This window comes from Danio rerio, chromosome 22, assembly GCF_049306965.1.
Source record: "Danio rerio strain Tuebingen ecotype United States chromosome 22, GRCz12tu, whole genome shotgun sequence".
In the NCBI taxonomy this organism is placed as follows: Eukaryota; Metazoa; Chordata; class Actinopteri; order Cypriniformes; family Danionidae; genus Danio; species Danio rerio.
In genome coordinates, this window is record NC_133197.1 from 10,032,501 (window position 1) to 10,050,297 (window position 17,797).

At 36.3% G+C, this 17,797-nt stretch overlaps 1 protein-coding gene across 8 annotated transcripts in view; it reads right to left on the minus strand.

Moving 5' to 3' along the window:
• nisch (nischarin) overlaps positions 1 to 13,425 on the minus strand; it is a 38,691-nt gene extending 25,266 nt beyond the window's left edge. For 6 of the 8 annotated variants that reach the window (XR_012397770.1, XR_011008187.2, XR_659529.5 and 3 more), the window contains exons 1-9: positions 13,217 to 13,425; positions 12,611 to 12,694; positions 12,332 to 12,514; positions 8,575 to 8,623; positions 6,819 to 6,982; positions 6,308 to 6,403; positions 6,131 to 6,226; positions 1,567 to 1,719; positions 1,411 to 1,479 (exon numbers count right to left, since the gene is read on the minus strand). Coding sequence is in view for 1 of the 8 variants with exons in the window: in XM_002666230.8 (XP_002666276.2) it covers positions 1,411 to 1,479; positions 1,567 to 1,719; positions 6,131 to 6,226; positions 6,308 to 6,403; positions 6,819 to 6,982; positions 8,575 to 8,623; positions 12,332 to 12,514; positions 12,611 to 12,694; positions 13,217 to 13,297 (975 nt within the window). In the remaining 7 variants the exon portion in view is untranslated. Of the gene's footprint in view, positions 1 to 1,410; positions 1,480 to 1,566; positions 1,720 to 6,130; positions 6,227 to 6,307; positions 6,404 to 6,818; positions 6,983 to 8,574; positions 8,624 to 12,331; positions 12,515 to 12,610; positions 12,695 to 13,216 lie in introns of those variants that run through there. The other 2 variants (XR_012397767.1, XM_073937352.1) reach the window with 1 other exon arrangement.
• Positions 13,426 to 17,797: the final 4,372 nt, after the last annotated feature.

Sequence of the window (17,797 nt, forward strand, 5' to 3'; positions counted from 1 at the left end):
ATCTAGTGCGCAAAAAAATCTTTAACCTCACATTGTCAATCACATTTACACACTGCCTTCAAACTTACGTGTGTAAGCGTTTTGAGAGAAAGCGTTTTCACAATTCAGAGACCCCACAGAAGCAAAAGCAAAAAATGTGAGCAAGTTTTTTTGTGTGATGAATTTTTAGGATACAAATACGAAAAACACATACAAAACAATACGAACTTCAATGTGCAAATACCTTTATCATAAACATAGTTTATATCTGAACTATAAACTGTTTTTCCAGTGAGTGAGGCAATTTGATAGTTTAAAACACATATATTAACACACTATTTAAAAAACTAAACACTGAATAAGTTTCAGAACCATACAGCATGACTGCCTTCTCTGGGTCAAATGCAGATTTTAATGTGAGAGAGAGAATTTTGAGTTTATCGCCATTTAAGCTTCTTTGGCTATGTCATGGCAAAAAAAAAAAAAAACAGAAGTTTACCACATTTTATAAATACCACTTTTTTTAGTTATAAAAATATTCTAACAATTAAAAGTCAACAACACCAATAAATAATACACAAGGTAAAATACATAAATACTAATAATGATAATATTAAAAATAACAGCTAAGGTTTGCTTTTGATAACAAAATTTTAATTTTAGAAGGATTCACATTTAAAAATATTCCATTTAAAGTCTCTCCAGATAAAAATTGTTGTCTGATCAGATTTTCAATGTACTTCTATGAGCATCACAGCTTTATTAAATACAGTTGAATTCAGAATTATTAGCCCCCTTTTGATTTTGATTTTCTTTTAAAATATTTCCCAAATGATTTTTAACAGACCAAGGAAATTTTCACAGTATGTCTGATAATATTTTTTCTTCTGGAGAAAGTCTTATTTGTTATATTTCGGCTAGAATAAAAGCAGTTATTAATTTTTTTTTAAAAAATTTTGGGACAAAATTATTAGCCCCTTTAAGCAAATTTTTTTTTCGATAATCTACAGAACAAACCATCATTATAAAATAACTTGCCTAATTACCTTAACCTGCCTACTTCACCTTATTAACCTAGTTAAGCCTTTTAATGTCACTTTAAGCTGTATAGAAGTGTCTGGAAAAATATCTAGTAAAATATTATTTACTGTCATCATAAAGATGACATACTGTCAAAAGATAAAATAAATCAGTTATTAGAAATACGTTTTAAAACTATTATGCTTAGAAATGTGTTGAAACAATATTCCCAGAACAGAACAGAAATTGGGGAAAAAAATAAACAGGGGGGCGCTAATAATTCAGGGGGGCTAATAATTCTGACTTCAACTGTATGTATACAAATTGCAATTATTTAGAAATAAGATTTTGTGGTCATTCCAGTAAAAATCATGAGCTTTTTACAATTAACCATGCAGCTCTACAACAAACCTCTAGGTTTTCCACAAGAGACAACTCATTATGGCTGAGATCCAGGAATTCCACTTCAGGAATTAATTTCTATGAAGAAAAACAATGACTTTAGCACTTCATTAATTTAAAGTCCGTCAATTAAAAAGGTATTTGATATACAGTAGTCTAACGCACCACAGACTCGTCGATGCAGCGGATGTAGTTTCGGCTCATGTCCAGAGTGGTGAGCATCTTCCATGTGGGAATGATAGCTGTGACGGGACAGTCTGTATCCACTCCCTCTGGCTCCCACTGTGCAAATTCAGACGCTTCCGGAACTAAGATTTCCTGTTGAAGAGAGAGCAAATATTGTTATAAACAGCTATCAGTGCCAGTGGAAAAGGAAGAGGCGTTTGTAGGTTTTAAGATGAAACAAATAGCTGAAAACTAACAAATAAAGATGATATTTTAATAAAGCCCAAAACATTTGTAGCTACAGTGAAATGGTTGTGAAGTGTGAGTTTTTCAGTAGGACTCTTTTGTCCTTTTCAAGTGCAAAGCAATTAAAACCACAACTAAAAACAAAGTTTTTAATCAGATTAAGAAACCATTTTTTGTTTTCATGAGACGGTTTACTGAACCATCAGATTAAAAGACGTGTTGATTGTTTCCAGATAAAGCAAAGCAAAAGCTAAACCCCAAAACCATGCACTTTTGTTTCGGCATTTTGAGATGCAAAAATTTGCTTTTGAGGATTAAAGACATTTATTTGTTTATTTGTTTTACATAAAAAAGAAACAAAAACAAAATATTTTTATAATACCTTTATTTTTCTTATCTATGCTTGTTTCTTGAAATGTATTACTGACTTTAGAGATTAAAAAAAAAATCCTTGTCGCGCCTAAAATATATGTTACTTTCTACGACTTGCAACACATTTTTTGTTTTTCTTCAAAAACAACAGCAAAACAAAATGTAAGCTTTTAGCAAACCATTATTCTGTTTGTAGAGAAACTCTGAGAAAACCTTTTAAGGCGTTTACTGTTTTTAAAACTTATTAAATAATAATAATAATTCATAAATACAAAACTGTTAAAGTCGTATTATCTTGGTTAAACCATCCAGTTTTGTTTTTTGAGAATGCATTTTGACATTCAAAAACCTGATTTAGGATTTAACCTGTGATCTAGGGTTGGGTCGATAAACGATGCAATCGTCCTTTGCCGATGGCCGATAGACATAACGATGCTAAGCTGGCATCGCAATCTTCCACCCCACCCCCATCAAAGCAGCAACCTGCTCGCGAAAAATACACACTTAGGCCTTGTTTACACTAATACATCTTAGTTTTATAATGGCATTTTATAACGAAAATGATTCAGGTCCACACTGGCGTTTCATCTAGCCGACTCTTCGTTCACACTATACCACTGATAACGCACATCATGTGACCACACACACACAAAGAGGCATGCGTTGCAGCATATTCGCATGTTAGGGTAGGGCGATGTTGACCAATTTGGCATCGTACGATGTCTAATGTGAAACATCGCGATGGACAATCGTCATCGTAGGCGGGGGGTGGGGAGGTTTTTAAATATCAATTAATTCATAACAAATTAATTAATTGTAGCCTACCGCTTTCATTACCTGACCCACATGGTCTTTGCTTTACCATAACCAAACCATAAATAAATAAAGTTACAAACAAATGACCACCTTTCAATCACTTTTTTTCCGCGGGACTTGTGATAGGCAGTGATCTGTGTCGCTCTAATGGCTTTTCCCACAGCTGATGGAGGAGACGAGAGTTCGGTTGGAGTTCACTGTAGTGCTTACATTTTCATTGCTTTCACTGCAAAATCCTCACCGCGTGCGTGGATTTAGGAGACATTTATGCAGAATGCATCTTTGCACCTAAAAACGCCAAACGCAGCACTCAGGAACAGATTAAAACAGTTGTTATGTCAACTTGCTGAAGTAAAAAGCCTGCAATGCTTGCCCCGCCCCTTCCTATATGCTCTAACTCAGGGGTACCCAAACTTTTCAGCCCGCGACCCCCAAAATAACAATGCCAGTGACTCGCGACCCCCAATATCCTCTAAGGTGGTTATAAATACAGAAACCTTGCATGCAATGATGCAGACACACCAATTAAATTTGTGTCAGTGCTTTAAATGTGCCAGAAAGTATAACCTGATGTTATAAAATCAAAATGCATCTGACGCTATTGCTGCCTTTAATATAATGTAATTACCCCAGGGGTTGCAATCCAATAGAACTAGTAACTATAAGCTACTATAGTAACTATATAGTATATAGTAACTATAAACGACTATTTTTATTTTCAGTATAGTTATGGATAAAATATGTTAATTCTTATGGTTTAATAAAAATAAATCGATTTTTGGAAATCACCAGGCGACCCCCCCTTCATTGCCCCGCGACCCCTTGGGGGGTCCCGACCCCCACTTTGGGAACCACTGCTCTAACTGAACGTGAATGATTGGTTAATATCAGCTGTCAATCACTCAGTCAATGCCCTCTGCCTTCAGATGACAGGAGCTACAAACGCGAAAATGTAAAGCGCTAAAGATGAGAGAATGAAAATAACACTGACAGATTTACCTACAGTTACTAATAATGGCACATCTTATAAGTGATCATGTGCTGAATGTTAATCCACCATTTAAATTTTTTCAAGAGTAGATAAAAGGCTTCCAGTGGTTGACTAAAGCCATTCACTGTAAAGTCTGTAGGACGGGGTTTGCAGGTAACAGCGTTTGCCACTGAATCTACACATTTATGTGCGAGAGGTACTGTATAATCCTTCATTTATTCCTAAGGAGCTATATGTAACATTTAACACACTTCATGAAAAGACCGGTATTGCTATTAAGATGAAATGAAAATAATAAATTATATGTCAAGATAAATGTGGGGCGGGGCGATGGATCGCGATGCCGACTCAGAATCGTAAAGTTTGTCGGCCATCGGCGATTTACGATGGCATCATCTATCGGCACAACCCTAGCACATGTCCAAGCTCCAGGCAGTCAGAGGGTGCTTTGAGCACAAAACCCTAGAGAGCAGTGCACGTCAGACAGTTTATCAAGGACGTACTGCTGAACTGCGTCTCACTGTAGTTGTTAAACGTGATATTTAATTTTTCTTGTCTCTATCTAACGACTCTTCGGTCTATTGAATTTATCAGGTAACGTGTCACACCATCAGTACACTGCTTTAATCTTTCGCTTTCACGCTTGTACTTGGTAATTTTAGTGAAAACCTCAGATACTGTTGGTTGGGCACCTTTTTACCAAGTTTGTTGAAGTTTGTTGATTATAACAACACAGATCCTGTGGAAAAAGTGATTGACAGGTGGTCATTTGTGTGTAACTTATCTTTATTTATTTATGATTTACTTTAGGTAAAACAAAGACCATGCAGGTCAGGTAGTTGAAACGGCATGCTACAAATGATGAATTTGTTATTAATTATTCAATTAATCATAAATAATGAATACACCGCTGCCTACAACGATGATGCCACTGTCTATTGCAATGTTACACATTAGACATCGTACGATGCCAAATTGGTCAACATCACGTAACTTTACCGTGATCTAACTTAAGCTGTGTTCACACTATGAGCGACTCACAGCAGCAAAGTGACAAGCTACTGTTCATTTCAAGAGTGAGTGACTTCCAGCGACCTTCATCTAAGCAATCGACAGCAACCATTGGCGACAAACTTTATGCAAATGAAAAGCGACTTTGAGCAACAGCCAATTGGAGCACCAGTACAGCTCATGTGACGCTCTCTCAGCTCCTCCAGAAGCTGGTTGTATTCTCTCTGTGCTGTAGAACTAAACAGACCAGCGTTTGAGAAATAGGCGCAATGACAAAGAACACACTTCTTTCTTGATCATCTTTGTAATTAAGTGTTCTATGTACTGATTCCACTTATATTTAGTGGTTTCTCTGAATGATGTTTATTTTCAGCGGCACTTAAACTCATTTGCTCTCAGTAAATAACACTATAAACGTTATCTAAGCAACCTTACAGTGTGGTTTAACTGTTTCAATTGCCACCCAGAGCAACAGGGAACCACAAAGTCGTTGCTAGTGTAAATGACGCATCAAAAAACTACTTTTTGAGGAAATAGGCTCATTTTACAACTTTACTAGTGTTCAAGAATTGGGTTTTACCATTTTTTAATCCATTCAGTCTAGCGGAAACACTTTTAGCTTAGCATAGATCATGAAATTGGATTAGACCATTAGCATCTCACTCTAAACAAAAACAAAAAAAAACGTTAATAATTTCTCTTATTTATTTTTTCATTCAGTCATTTTCTTTTCGGCTTAATCAGGGGTCAAAAAGAACCGCCTATTTATCCGGCACATGTTTTACACACCGGATGCCTTTCCATCTGCAGCCAATCACTGGGAAACACCCATACACTCTCATTCACACTCATACACCACAAACAATTTAGCTTACCCAATTCACCTATAGCGCATGTGTTTTGACTATGGGGGAAACCGGAGCACCCGGAGGAAATCCATGCTAACTCCGGGAGAACATGCAAACTCCACACAGAAATGCCAACTGACCCAGATGAAGCTCAAACAAGCAACCTTCTTGCTGTGAGGCGACAGCACTACTCACTTCGCCACCGGTTCTCTTATTTAAAGCTTGACACTTCTTTAGCAGTTACGTCGCACATTAATAGTTACAGAACCGTCTCCAATACCTTCATGCTTTTGGCTGACAGGTGAATGCTGAGAGTGGCCAGTGTGGGCTTCAGTGAAGGAAGACCTCTGATCTGTCCAGCGTCGCAATCGCTGATCTGAAAAATAAAAAGATAAACTTCAGAAACGCAATTGGAGATCATCAATCGAACCCAAAACCCCATCAAGAGTGTCTCCACCTCGATCTGGAGCAGCGCTTTAAAGATGGAAAGGTCAAAGAGAAGACTCTGCTCCTCGATGTTACTCGTCCCCACTGTGCTTTTCTTTCCAGGAATCTGAATTGACAGATCACATACATGAAAATGTGGACACCATTTATATATATCAGATTTCAAATTCAGATTTCAACGATTTATTAAATGAAACAGGAAAAGACTTAATAAATTGACACTGACTTGCCCCATCTACAAACCATTGTCATATTGATGATCTGTTTTTTATCTAGAATAATCTGTTAAGAAAACAACCTTTACCCCCTTTTTTCATTATTTTTTTTATTCTGTTTTTTTGTTTTGTTGTTGTTTTTCTTTTAAATTGAAAACAAAGATGTAAAATAATTGTGATGTATTATAATGTCCCATTTTTGGTATACCTTAATAAACAGATTGTAAAAAAAGAAAGAAAAGAAATAAATAGCATACATTTAGCCGATATCAAAAAGTCAACTCCAACAGTGATCAAATCGAATACCTTGAGGTATTTGAGGCGGCAGGTGAAGTCCAGGATGTGTCCGAGATCTGCTTTGGCGTCTCCGTTGGCACAGGTGGGTTTGGCGAGTCTGAGCTGCTGTGTGACGGCGTAAAGCTGGAGAGGCTTAAGGAGAAACACCTCGCCTGCAGCCAACAACTGCTCACCTAAAAGACAAAACAGAAGATTCCAGATCAAAAATAGAGAACATTTGCCTTTTTTTTTAAATTTAGAAATACTGTAATCTTAAGTAAGTGTAATGTAAATCTATTGTAATTAAAATTACCCCATAATTTACTCGCCCTTAAATCATCCAGACGAACACAGAGATGAATCAGACGGATCAGACGGAGTTGTTTTAAATATTACCCTGGCTTTACCATGCTAGTGTTGGGACAGTGGTGTTTATTTTGAAGATTCCAAAAGGGCATAAATCCATTGTCAAACTAACCCATACGCCGCCAGGGGGTTAACACATGACTTATGAACCGAATCAATGTCTTTTTATACCAGAAATATTTGTAATTTTGAAATTATATACTACAATCACTGATGTATGACACAAGACATATTTGTACGCATCTTGCAGGAATAATAATGTTATATATTTACTTTATAACACTATACAGTGCAATACTCTTACGCTGCGTGTTCATCGAAGCGTTTTTGCAGTGCAGAAATGTGAACGCTGTTATAATAATGAGCTCTTCTCCAACTGATAAAGCTTTTTTAAATGCAGAGCAATCAGCACTGAGCGAGATGTTTTAAAATGGTGGCTCTTTCATTGACAACTAAAGAAAAAGAAAATCACATACACACAGAGGATGGCTTGAGTTTAGGTAAATTATGGGGTAATTTTCATTTTTAGGTGAACTACTTCTTTAAACGCTCAAAACGTGAAGAATTTTTTGTTGTGGCTGGGCAGGGGTTGTGTGACGTCAGAAGCATGGCCATTTTAACATCCATTATCCCAAATGTTTGAAAAGGAAGCACATAAGTCAGCAAAATATACTGTTCAAGTTTTTTTTTTAAATATTAGACTTTACAGACCTGAAACTTGCCTATAGCAATCAATAGCATCATTGTTGCTCTTATAGTTGTGTAAGTTGCTTCCTTGTCCTCATTTGTGATTCGCTTTGGATAAAAGCGTCTGCTAAATAACTAAATGTTAATGTAATGTTAATTAGAATTGTGCCTTTAACATGTTCCAAGCTAAACCGGAGAACATTTCCAGCAGTTGAACCAAATCATCAGACTTTTTTTTGAGAATTGGAAAAACTTTGAAACATTGTAACGTTGCAATATTCTAGAATTCACAGATATGGAATGACCTACTTCTCTTGACTTCTCTTGTCTGAAAGGGTTGTGGAAGTGTTCTCTAATTTTGGTCAGCTTTTAATATTAATATTAATAAATATCTAATTTAAATACTTTATAATGTGTTTCAGAAATAAGTTTAGAGAAACTGAGGTATCAAGCCTGTTAAAGTGACTTCAAGCAGGACAAAACAGTGACCTGGAAATGTAGGTCAAATGTGAAGAAATGTTCTCTTTTGCTCGCCGCTGTATTTCAAATTGAATTAGAATGCAAATTAATGCATGACAAATAATGAATATTTAAATTTAGTCTGATATACTTCTAGCATAATCAGAAAATGAAACTGGTGGGACTACTGATGATTTTTTCAGTCTTTAGCCAGTACTTCTTAATGTTACACAATTCAAGTTTGTAATAAGTCCAGGAACGAGCAATAACAGACCGTTATGAAAGAGCTCCTCGGCCAGTGCAGCAGCAATGCCATTGATTTCCTGAAAGAGAGAGGAAAAAAAAATAAGTTAGATGCGCTCATAATAGACCTTATTCAAGTGTGTGTGTGTGTGTATAATATATATATATATATATATATATATATATATTATATATATATATAATATATATATATATATATATATATATATATATATATATATATATATATAATATATAATATATATATATATATATATATATATATATATATATATATAATATATAATAATATATATATATATATATATATATATATATATATATATATATAAAAAAAAAATCCCCATTTCAGACATTCATACTTTATCAATTAAACTGTCTAAAGTTAGAATCTGCACAAATCTGAGCTGCAATGTCTCCACATTGAGCTTTAATGAGCTGCATGTGCTTCTCAAAGTCATTTCCTGAAAGATCTAGCCGTCGAAAATGCAGAAATGATCTCCCTTTGCCTGATTTCCTCCTTAGTTTTTAAAATGGGGTTTCTTTTATGATTTTAAATGCACACGTGTTTACAGATAAATCAATGTAAACATTCAATTAAACCATGAAATAAATCTTACAATGTGTTTAAATTAAACACAAAAATGGTCTTGAAATATGGGCAATTCTTTATGTTATCCTCTATTTACCAACATTATTAAAGATCCCATATAATAACATTTAATTAAAACAGGGTAAAAACAGAAACCAGAGAGTGAAATTCAGTAACTTTCATGACCTATTTTAATGCTCTTTCCATACATGTTAAGACCTCATCGCCTTTTTAGGTTTCACCTGGTAACATTTTAACATTTTGTATGATTACTAAATACTGATTGTAAGAAACTAATCCTAAACTAAAACATTATTCATATACTGAATAAAAATGCTAATTGGCACCAATAGAACTGCAGGAATTTACTGATTTCATAAACTACGCAGCGCCCTAATATTCAGATAAAATTCAGGCAAACCTTGGCATACAACTACACAATTTAGAATCAAAAATGATACTACATTTTTACATTGTACAGAAGCATTTAATATTTTTTAAGAGCCTTAAATTTCTCTCAAATTGATTCATCAAGTTTTAATACTTTTTAAGACCCCACAGACACCCAGTAAAAGTAGCCAAAAAAAAAAAAAGTGCTGAAAAGTTTACGTTTACTTACCAGGCTCAAATATTTGCTTGAGATTTAATAGTGTATTAAACTAAAAACTAAAATTGAACATTGATGATTATAGTATGAATTAGCATGTTGCTTGAATGGTTAGTATGTTTGTTAATATTGATGTATTGTTAGCATGACCTGGTATGTTTTTACAATGGAAGTCTATGGGACAGTTGCTAGGGTGCCATAAGTGGTTGTTAGGGTGTGGCTAGTAAGTTGAAAGGTCATCAGTGACTGGCAGATTGGTAGTCTGAGTTATAGGTTCAGGACACCCCGGAGAACTTTTTTTTTTAATATTAACAGATATGTGTGTGTTGAGCATCAGTTAAGACAATGTTAGCACCTGTCAGCTTTAATTGTGGGGAAACTGGATAATTTTGAGCTTTTGTCAGCTAATTTCAGCTTCCGGGTTTAAAATGATTTTTGGGGCGGGATCAAAATCGGCGACGTAGCGCAGAACTGCAAGTGCAATGACGACGCGTCGGTTTCTCATTATTATTCATAGCGAAGTTTTCTTATCCTATGAGAAGAGCCGGCTGCTTAATTATTCATGAGACCTGCCAGACCTGCCAGAGTCAAGCCCGAGCTGAGAGACACGGAAACCACGGCACAGTATTTAGCCGTTCATGAAGGCTCATATGCTTTTGTTTCCATGATCCACAGGGTTTGTTGCATGTTTTCCCCCGCGATCTTGTCAGGGCCGATCATACAGCAAAGCTGTGTGTGTGCTGCTAGCATTTTTGTCGGGAGAGCAGCACGACAACTGGAGAATGGCGGACGCTGTCTTTTAGCAGGAGTTCGTTCACATTCAGACACATCACTGTGCTGCTGTGTTTGCCTAAATCCTCCAGATTACCAGCAGGGTTAATGGTTAAAATAGACAGGTCAGGAGACCTGCTGCACTGAGTCTGCTGGATACGGGGATTGAGGGAGAATCCTCATTTATAGTGTTTACATGAACACACATCTTTATAATGATATAAATTGTGGTTATGTGTATATGAAATTACGAATAACAAATGTAGCAGGGCATTAAATCACTGTTCATTTCTTTGCATTTTAACTTTGTAAACTATAAACTCATGCGTCTCCTCACGGTTTGTCTCATTTTGTGAGCTAACTGACAACAACAGTTGTTCGCTCACCTTCTCCCCTGCTGGCTACGCCCATTCCTGTCCGATGCTTGCGGAGCTCCACGCCCATTAATCATGCATCTTTTGAAAAAAATTCTGAAGTAGACTTTAACCGAAAGTGGGGGGTGTCATGGACCTTTAAATAAGCCTAACCATATGTCTGTATGACAGTCTGTTGCAAAGTTATGAGGTAATAAAATTTGGTCCAACGTTAAGTCAATCAGATTTTTTCCAAATTTTCGGGGTTAGTTTTCGAAAAACCATAAGTCGGATCAGTAGGAAAAAATAGAGCAAACCGAGTTGAAGCAGTTGGGAGGTTTGGAGTAAGTTTGGTGATTGTAGTATGAACGGTTTAGGAGGAGATGCATATAAAAATGATTCTCAGAAGAAGAATTATAAGTTTATGTAGTGAGCAATTCTGTGCAATTGTCAACCTTGCCATGAAAAAAATAAGTTTTCACCAAAATACGGAATCTGTTTCAAGGTTTTTTGGGCAAGCAAGTATTTTACAGTTCTTTAGAAATACTCAAAACTGCATCTGTCAATGTTTTTAAACTATTATATTTGATTTACCAAAGTCACACAAGTGGCAATTTCACATCTGTCACATCCATAATGGCGAGATGTCACATCCATAACAACACTTTTTCCTCATGAATGTGAAAATATTAAAAAAAATCAAACCAATTATTTTTGTTCTATAGAGAGCCAACTCTTATCCTTTAGATTATCATGATTTCTTTGGGGTTTTGCAGTTTAACTTACAGAATTTCTACAGAGCATGTTGAATACTGTAAACCCACAGACTTTGTTTGTCACATCCATAACGCATGTTTATTTTCCTCATTTCAAATACAAAACATGTTTACAGATTGATTTTTTTGCTCCTATAACTCTGTGGTCAGTTGTTCTGGAAAAGAAAAACAAATGTTTCAATATAATGTTAACATCTACTTTCTATGCGAATTTATGTTTTGAGTTTTTACTGCAAATGTCACATCCATAACGCTGGAATTGCTCAGTATTAAAGTATGTTGGCTTTCTCAAGCCACCATAATTACATTTAAATCTATATATGTATCTAAAGTGCCAATAGAGAACAAATGAACACACATAAAGCACTTCTCCCCTCCAAAACAACTCAGTCGGGTCATATGCCCTATCCAGACAAAAGCCTTTCAGAGATCAATATCAATACCACTACTGTCAGCGGCGAAACATAGCTTACAGCCAAATAACAGAGCCGGCAGTTCCTAGAACCAATTATATGAGAGAACGCAGTTCTGCACGACTCATCTATCAGATCAAGAGTCGCATATAATTGTAGTGATGATGTACACACATTCGCCAGTTAATTTTTAACCAGCATGTGACCTGAAATGAAGCACAGGAATGTTCAGACACAAAGCACTGAAAAACTTACATATAAGTGAAAGAGCAAGAAGTTTGACAGGACTTTGGGGGTTGTGGCAGGGAATCTGCTGAGAAGTGTTTGCAGATAAACTTCCAGCTCCTTTTGCCGCTTCTCCACGAGACTCTTGGAATTTTTGCCGATGATCTTCTTGGGCGGCAACAGATGTTTATCGATCTTCTTCTCCACGGTCAGCTGAAGTCAACAACATTTAATCAGCCAGTGAACTATGAACAGACTGTCAATATCTGAGGTCTGATCTGGCTTTTAGGCAGTGCAGACGTAGCTCACCTTTTCGTGCAATTCGTGAAAGTCACTGTAACGGTGTTTGACGCTCCAGCTGTGATCGCCAACCTTCACTTCAATGATGTAAACCTGAAAAACAATATATTTTTGTTTACACACAAACATATTTACATTTTTTATGCAATTAATGCGAAGAAAAAAAATCTTTATATCCATTAATGAGCATTTTAAAGTTAGAAATCCAACATGTCCACTTTAATGATTAGCATAATACATATTGTGCCTTATGCAAATTAGCATACAAATAATAATAGTGGCCTTTGACACCACACGAACCGTTATCGCTAATAATCGTTCACGTGCCTGTTAAAAATTAATCAGGTTATCTCCAAACACTGAAATGATCCCGGGATTACACAAAAATAAGGACATTTTAATTTATTGTTAGCAAACATTCACTCTTATGCAACACATATTCCCTCAGTAAACCGTTTCCTTTTATAAACTGAGCAACTGCATTAACCAACAAAATATACGACTATACAATCAAATTGACAATAAAAGCAATTTTTAAACATTTTATTACAATTTTAACAATAAACAACGAGTCTAATCAGTAAACCCGACCCAAATGAAGCGCCTCAGACTGACCGTATAATTCTCCACCAGCTCGGAGCCGACGATGCGGACTTGTTTCTCCGCGCTTTGCTCTGTCGGAAGCGGCGCGTCCATCTTCACTTCGGCGTGAAATTGAGCGCGGCGCGATGAAAAATGCAGATCTAGCTGTCATGAAGCGCCTCCATCTTTGTTGTGGTTTAACGGGGAGAAAATAAGCACCGCCTTCTCGTGTTTCAGCCGCCGCGGAGCTCACAGATACGGGGAGATTTATCGCCCTCTGCCGCGTGAGAGCTTTACTACCAACGTTTGTATTATTATCAATATGAATACGTTTTTGCAGTCTATGAGTAGAACAAATACAATTATATACATAGAGATAAATAAAACATAAATATATAATAAATAGCGCAGAAATATACCGGGGTAACATAAACAACAATGTAGGCCTACACAAAGGAGAAGAGATATTGGTCAAGGGCAACTCTGAACAAACCAAATAAACCTTTAGAGCCACAATCTTTTTTGTTTAATATGAAGCTTGCTCAGTGGATAGCACTGTTGCCTCACAGCTAGAAATTCACTGGTTCGAGTCCCAGCTGAGCCAGCTGGCATTTCTGTGTGGAGTTTGCATGTGCTCCCCATGTTTGAATGGGTTTTTTTTTCTGGGTGCTCCATTATCACCACAGCCCAACAGGCAATGAGTGAAATGGGTAAGTTAAATTGTCGGTAGTGTGTATGTGTTTGTGAATGACTGTGTATGGGTGTTTCCTAATAGAGGAAAGGGCATCCACTGCATATGCTGGAAAAGTTGGCGGTTGATTCTGCTGTGGCGACCTCTAAAATAGAGACTAAGCTGAAGGACAATGAATGAAACTTGGCTAAAAGAAAACATATGTACACTTTTCCCAATTTTTCTCTTAAATGGTTGATCAACCCCCAAAAATATTAATATATAAGATATAAGAGTAAACACCGAAAGATTTGACCAAAATCTATCTGTGTTTAGCACTGCCAAAACAAGCGGATGAAATCTTGGTTTGTAGAGTAAAAAAAGAGCATTTCTAGCCCACTAAAAAGGTATATTTACATAGTCTGCAGTTTGAGTTTACAGAACTTATTGTAATATTTCAGCAACCACTTTGAGGTTATTTGAGCTGAGTGGCATGTTGTGTTATCCTGCTTGAAGTAGACTTCACAAAATGGACAACGATGCAGTCCTAAACAAATGGTGGTCAGCAAAAATATTCAAGAGTTTAAATGGTGCTCATTTAGTGCTAGGGTGCCCAACTATCACCATTACAGCACCAGCAGCAGCCTGAGCCTGTATTTCAGTTAATGTTTATATTTCAGTTTTTAAATACTCATATAAGCCCACCAGCATAGATGACAGAAATCAAAATACTTTGTTTCGTTACTAATAGACAGTTCGCTAAAATAACTACCTCCAAGTCTGACCAAGGAAATTGAAAATTGAATCCATTTGAATGATTTACCAACCAGCAAAGCACAAACAGTGCTCGAATTTTCATTCAGTTCTTCAATTGGACTATATTAGTGTACTATAATAGTGATAGTGATATAGTAATAGTACTATAATTAGTGGACTATAATAGTGACTGAGGGTATAGACGGTGAGCATAGACACAGAACTAGCACTAGTTATACTTTGGTCATTTTTGAGCGAGATGCTAATGGTCTAATCCAATCAAATAACTGATGCTAAGCTAAGCTAAAAATGCTCCTGCTAGACCCAGAGATAGGCTGGACAAAGATTGGAAGAAAGAAAGAAAGAAAGAAAGAAAGAAAGAAAGAAAGAAAGAAAGAAAGAAAGAAAGAAAGAAAGAAAGAAAGAAAGAAAGAAAGAAAGAAAGAAAGAAAGAAAGATAAAGCAACACACAGAAGGGTTCACGTAACAGACACCTGTTTAGTCAGTGTGCAGATATGATACACTGTTTTATGAGGAAGCTGTTGATTCACGTTAGAGGATCCAACGCTATTTAGTGGCTAATCCATATGAATTTGTACGATCTTATTCATACAATTTACTTTGATTTGCTTATTTGGATGCCATGTCTTCTTTTAAAAATCAGGCTGGAGGATTGACACATAAGCGCGGAAAAGAGATGTGTACCTGAGTGAGTGAGTTGGGGTATTGTGTGGGGGGATGTTTTCTGTCTGATGGATGAATATAGTCTGGATCCCCGTTCATTTTCTATGGCGGTCACTTTTGAACACCACAAGTGTAACAAGGTTAATTAGTACACTCAAAATTCAATAAAAGAGGTGATCATGACTTTTATATGTTCAGGTGCATAGTGTGAAGGATATCTGAGGCCTTGAGGCAGTCAGATGTGAAACACAATATTTATGAGTGTTTTTAAGTTGTAAATCGGTCAGATTTGACCACCACACGACAGGAAGGTTAAAGGAATAGTTCACCCAAAACTGAAAATTCTATCTTCGTTTTCTCTCCTTTCTTCATTTGTCGTTCGTTCTTCTGTTAAACACAAAAGAAGATATTTTGAAGAAAGCTAGAAACTTGTAACCGCTGACTTCCATAGTATTTTATTTTTCGTACAATGGAAGTAAATGGTTACAGGTTTGCAGCTTTCTTTGAAATATCTTCTCTTGTGTATAAAAGAATAAAGAAAATCATAAAGGATTAGAACCACTTAAAAGTGACTCAACTCCTCTTAAATCATCTTTCATCACTATTCATCGTGAATTAGTTTTTAAATTCAGCAGATCATGACATCTACATGCATAAAGGCACCGAGTTCTAACCATATAATAGGCTGACTAAATATTTGGATTAACAAAGCTGGATAACAGGTGTACCTAATAAAGTGGCCTGTGAGTGTATATAATATAGGCTACGATTAGTGGCCTCTTTTTGTGTTTATATCAGAGCTAAGTATATTTAACATATGTTTTACGCAGCGGATGCCCTTCCTGTTGCAACCCATCTCTGGGAAACATCCATACACACTCATTCACAACGGACACTTTAGCCTACCCAATTCCCCTCTACCGCATGTTTTTAGACTGTGGGGGAAACCAGAGCACCCGGAGGAAACCCACACTAATGCAGGGAGAACATGCAAACTCCACACAGAAACGCCAACTGACCCAGTCGAGGCTCGAACCAGCGACCTTCTTGCTGTGAGGCGACAGCACTACCTACTGCGCCACTGTGTCACCCAAACAATAATATGTTAAATTAAATTAAATAACTTAAGTATTAAATATTTTCAGTATCAAATTGTAACAATGTAGATCTGATTGTGTGTTTGGTATGTCTGTCTGTCTATCTATCTGTCTGTTTGTATATCTATCTATCTATCTATCTATCTATCTATCTATCTATCTATCTATCTATCTATCTATCTATCTATCTATCTTTCTGTATATCTATCTATCTGTATATCTATCTATCTATCTATCTTTCTGTATATCTATCTATCTGTATATCTATCTATCTGTCTATCTATCTATTATTCTATCTATCTATCTATCTATCTATCTATCTATCTATCTATCTATCTATCTATCTATCTATCTATCTATCTATCTATCTATCTATCTATCTATCTATCTATCTGTTTGTATATCTGTCTGTCTGTCTGTCTATCTATCTGTATTTCTGTCTGTCTGTCTGTCCAGAGTTCATGCATTCATTCACTCGTGTAATTACTATGTATTAAATGCATTCACTCGTTCACTTGTTTATTCGTGTCAGGTTGTCTTGTGAAGACGACCATCTTTTCCGCTGCTCGTCTCGTCAAGCTCGCTGTGGGTTTCATACAGAAAGGCAGTGCTTTGCTCATCATTAATGTTTAAGGAAGTGCCCTTTCCTCCTCTTTGTTTGTTATTCAAAGGTTATTCGAGGCGGGTCGAATAGAAGAAATGTCACTTTTTCCAGCACAATGAAAGTCTGTGTCTGCAAGCCGCTTGGTCACCATAACTAAGTATTTTATTGCTTATTTATTTTCCGAAATAGCAATCGTTCAAGCGGTTTGCGTATTCGATTAAGCGGTAAATGCCACATCGTCGGAAAATCTTAGTCAGGCATGGATTGATAAACAGAAAATTAACTTGCATGCATCTTTAGTGCATTTTATATCTTAAAAATGAAAACGAGAGAGCGTTTTCGTATTTAGCCTAAAGGTAACCTGAGAAACAGACTAAATAGAGAACTGCTCGCCCATAAGTCAGCCATTAGTTTGTTGTCCTCACATCTTTCACATACATCACGTATTCACTCTCTTTGTCCTTATAACGTTCCTCAACTGATCTCGAGGCAGTTTATCTGCCTCGTCCATATGTTAAAGCGACGGATTATAGCAGCGAAAACTGATCCTGAAACAGCAACGGCGAAGACGCCCAAAGAAAGAACCATTCCGAGCGTGGAGGGGGGAACGCTTTGAAATGTGAAAAAACGGCGTTGCAGCCGCACCTCGAGTAAAAACTGTTTTTTTTTGTTTGAATATGTAGAAAACAATATCTATATGTAATATAAAATTTATTTAGTTACACAAAATAGTGCTCATATTTTAAATTATTTACACCAAAGGAAAAATACACCCCCCCATCTCTACGAAACAGTTCGAAGCG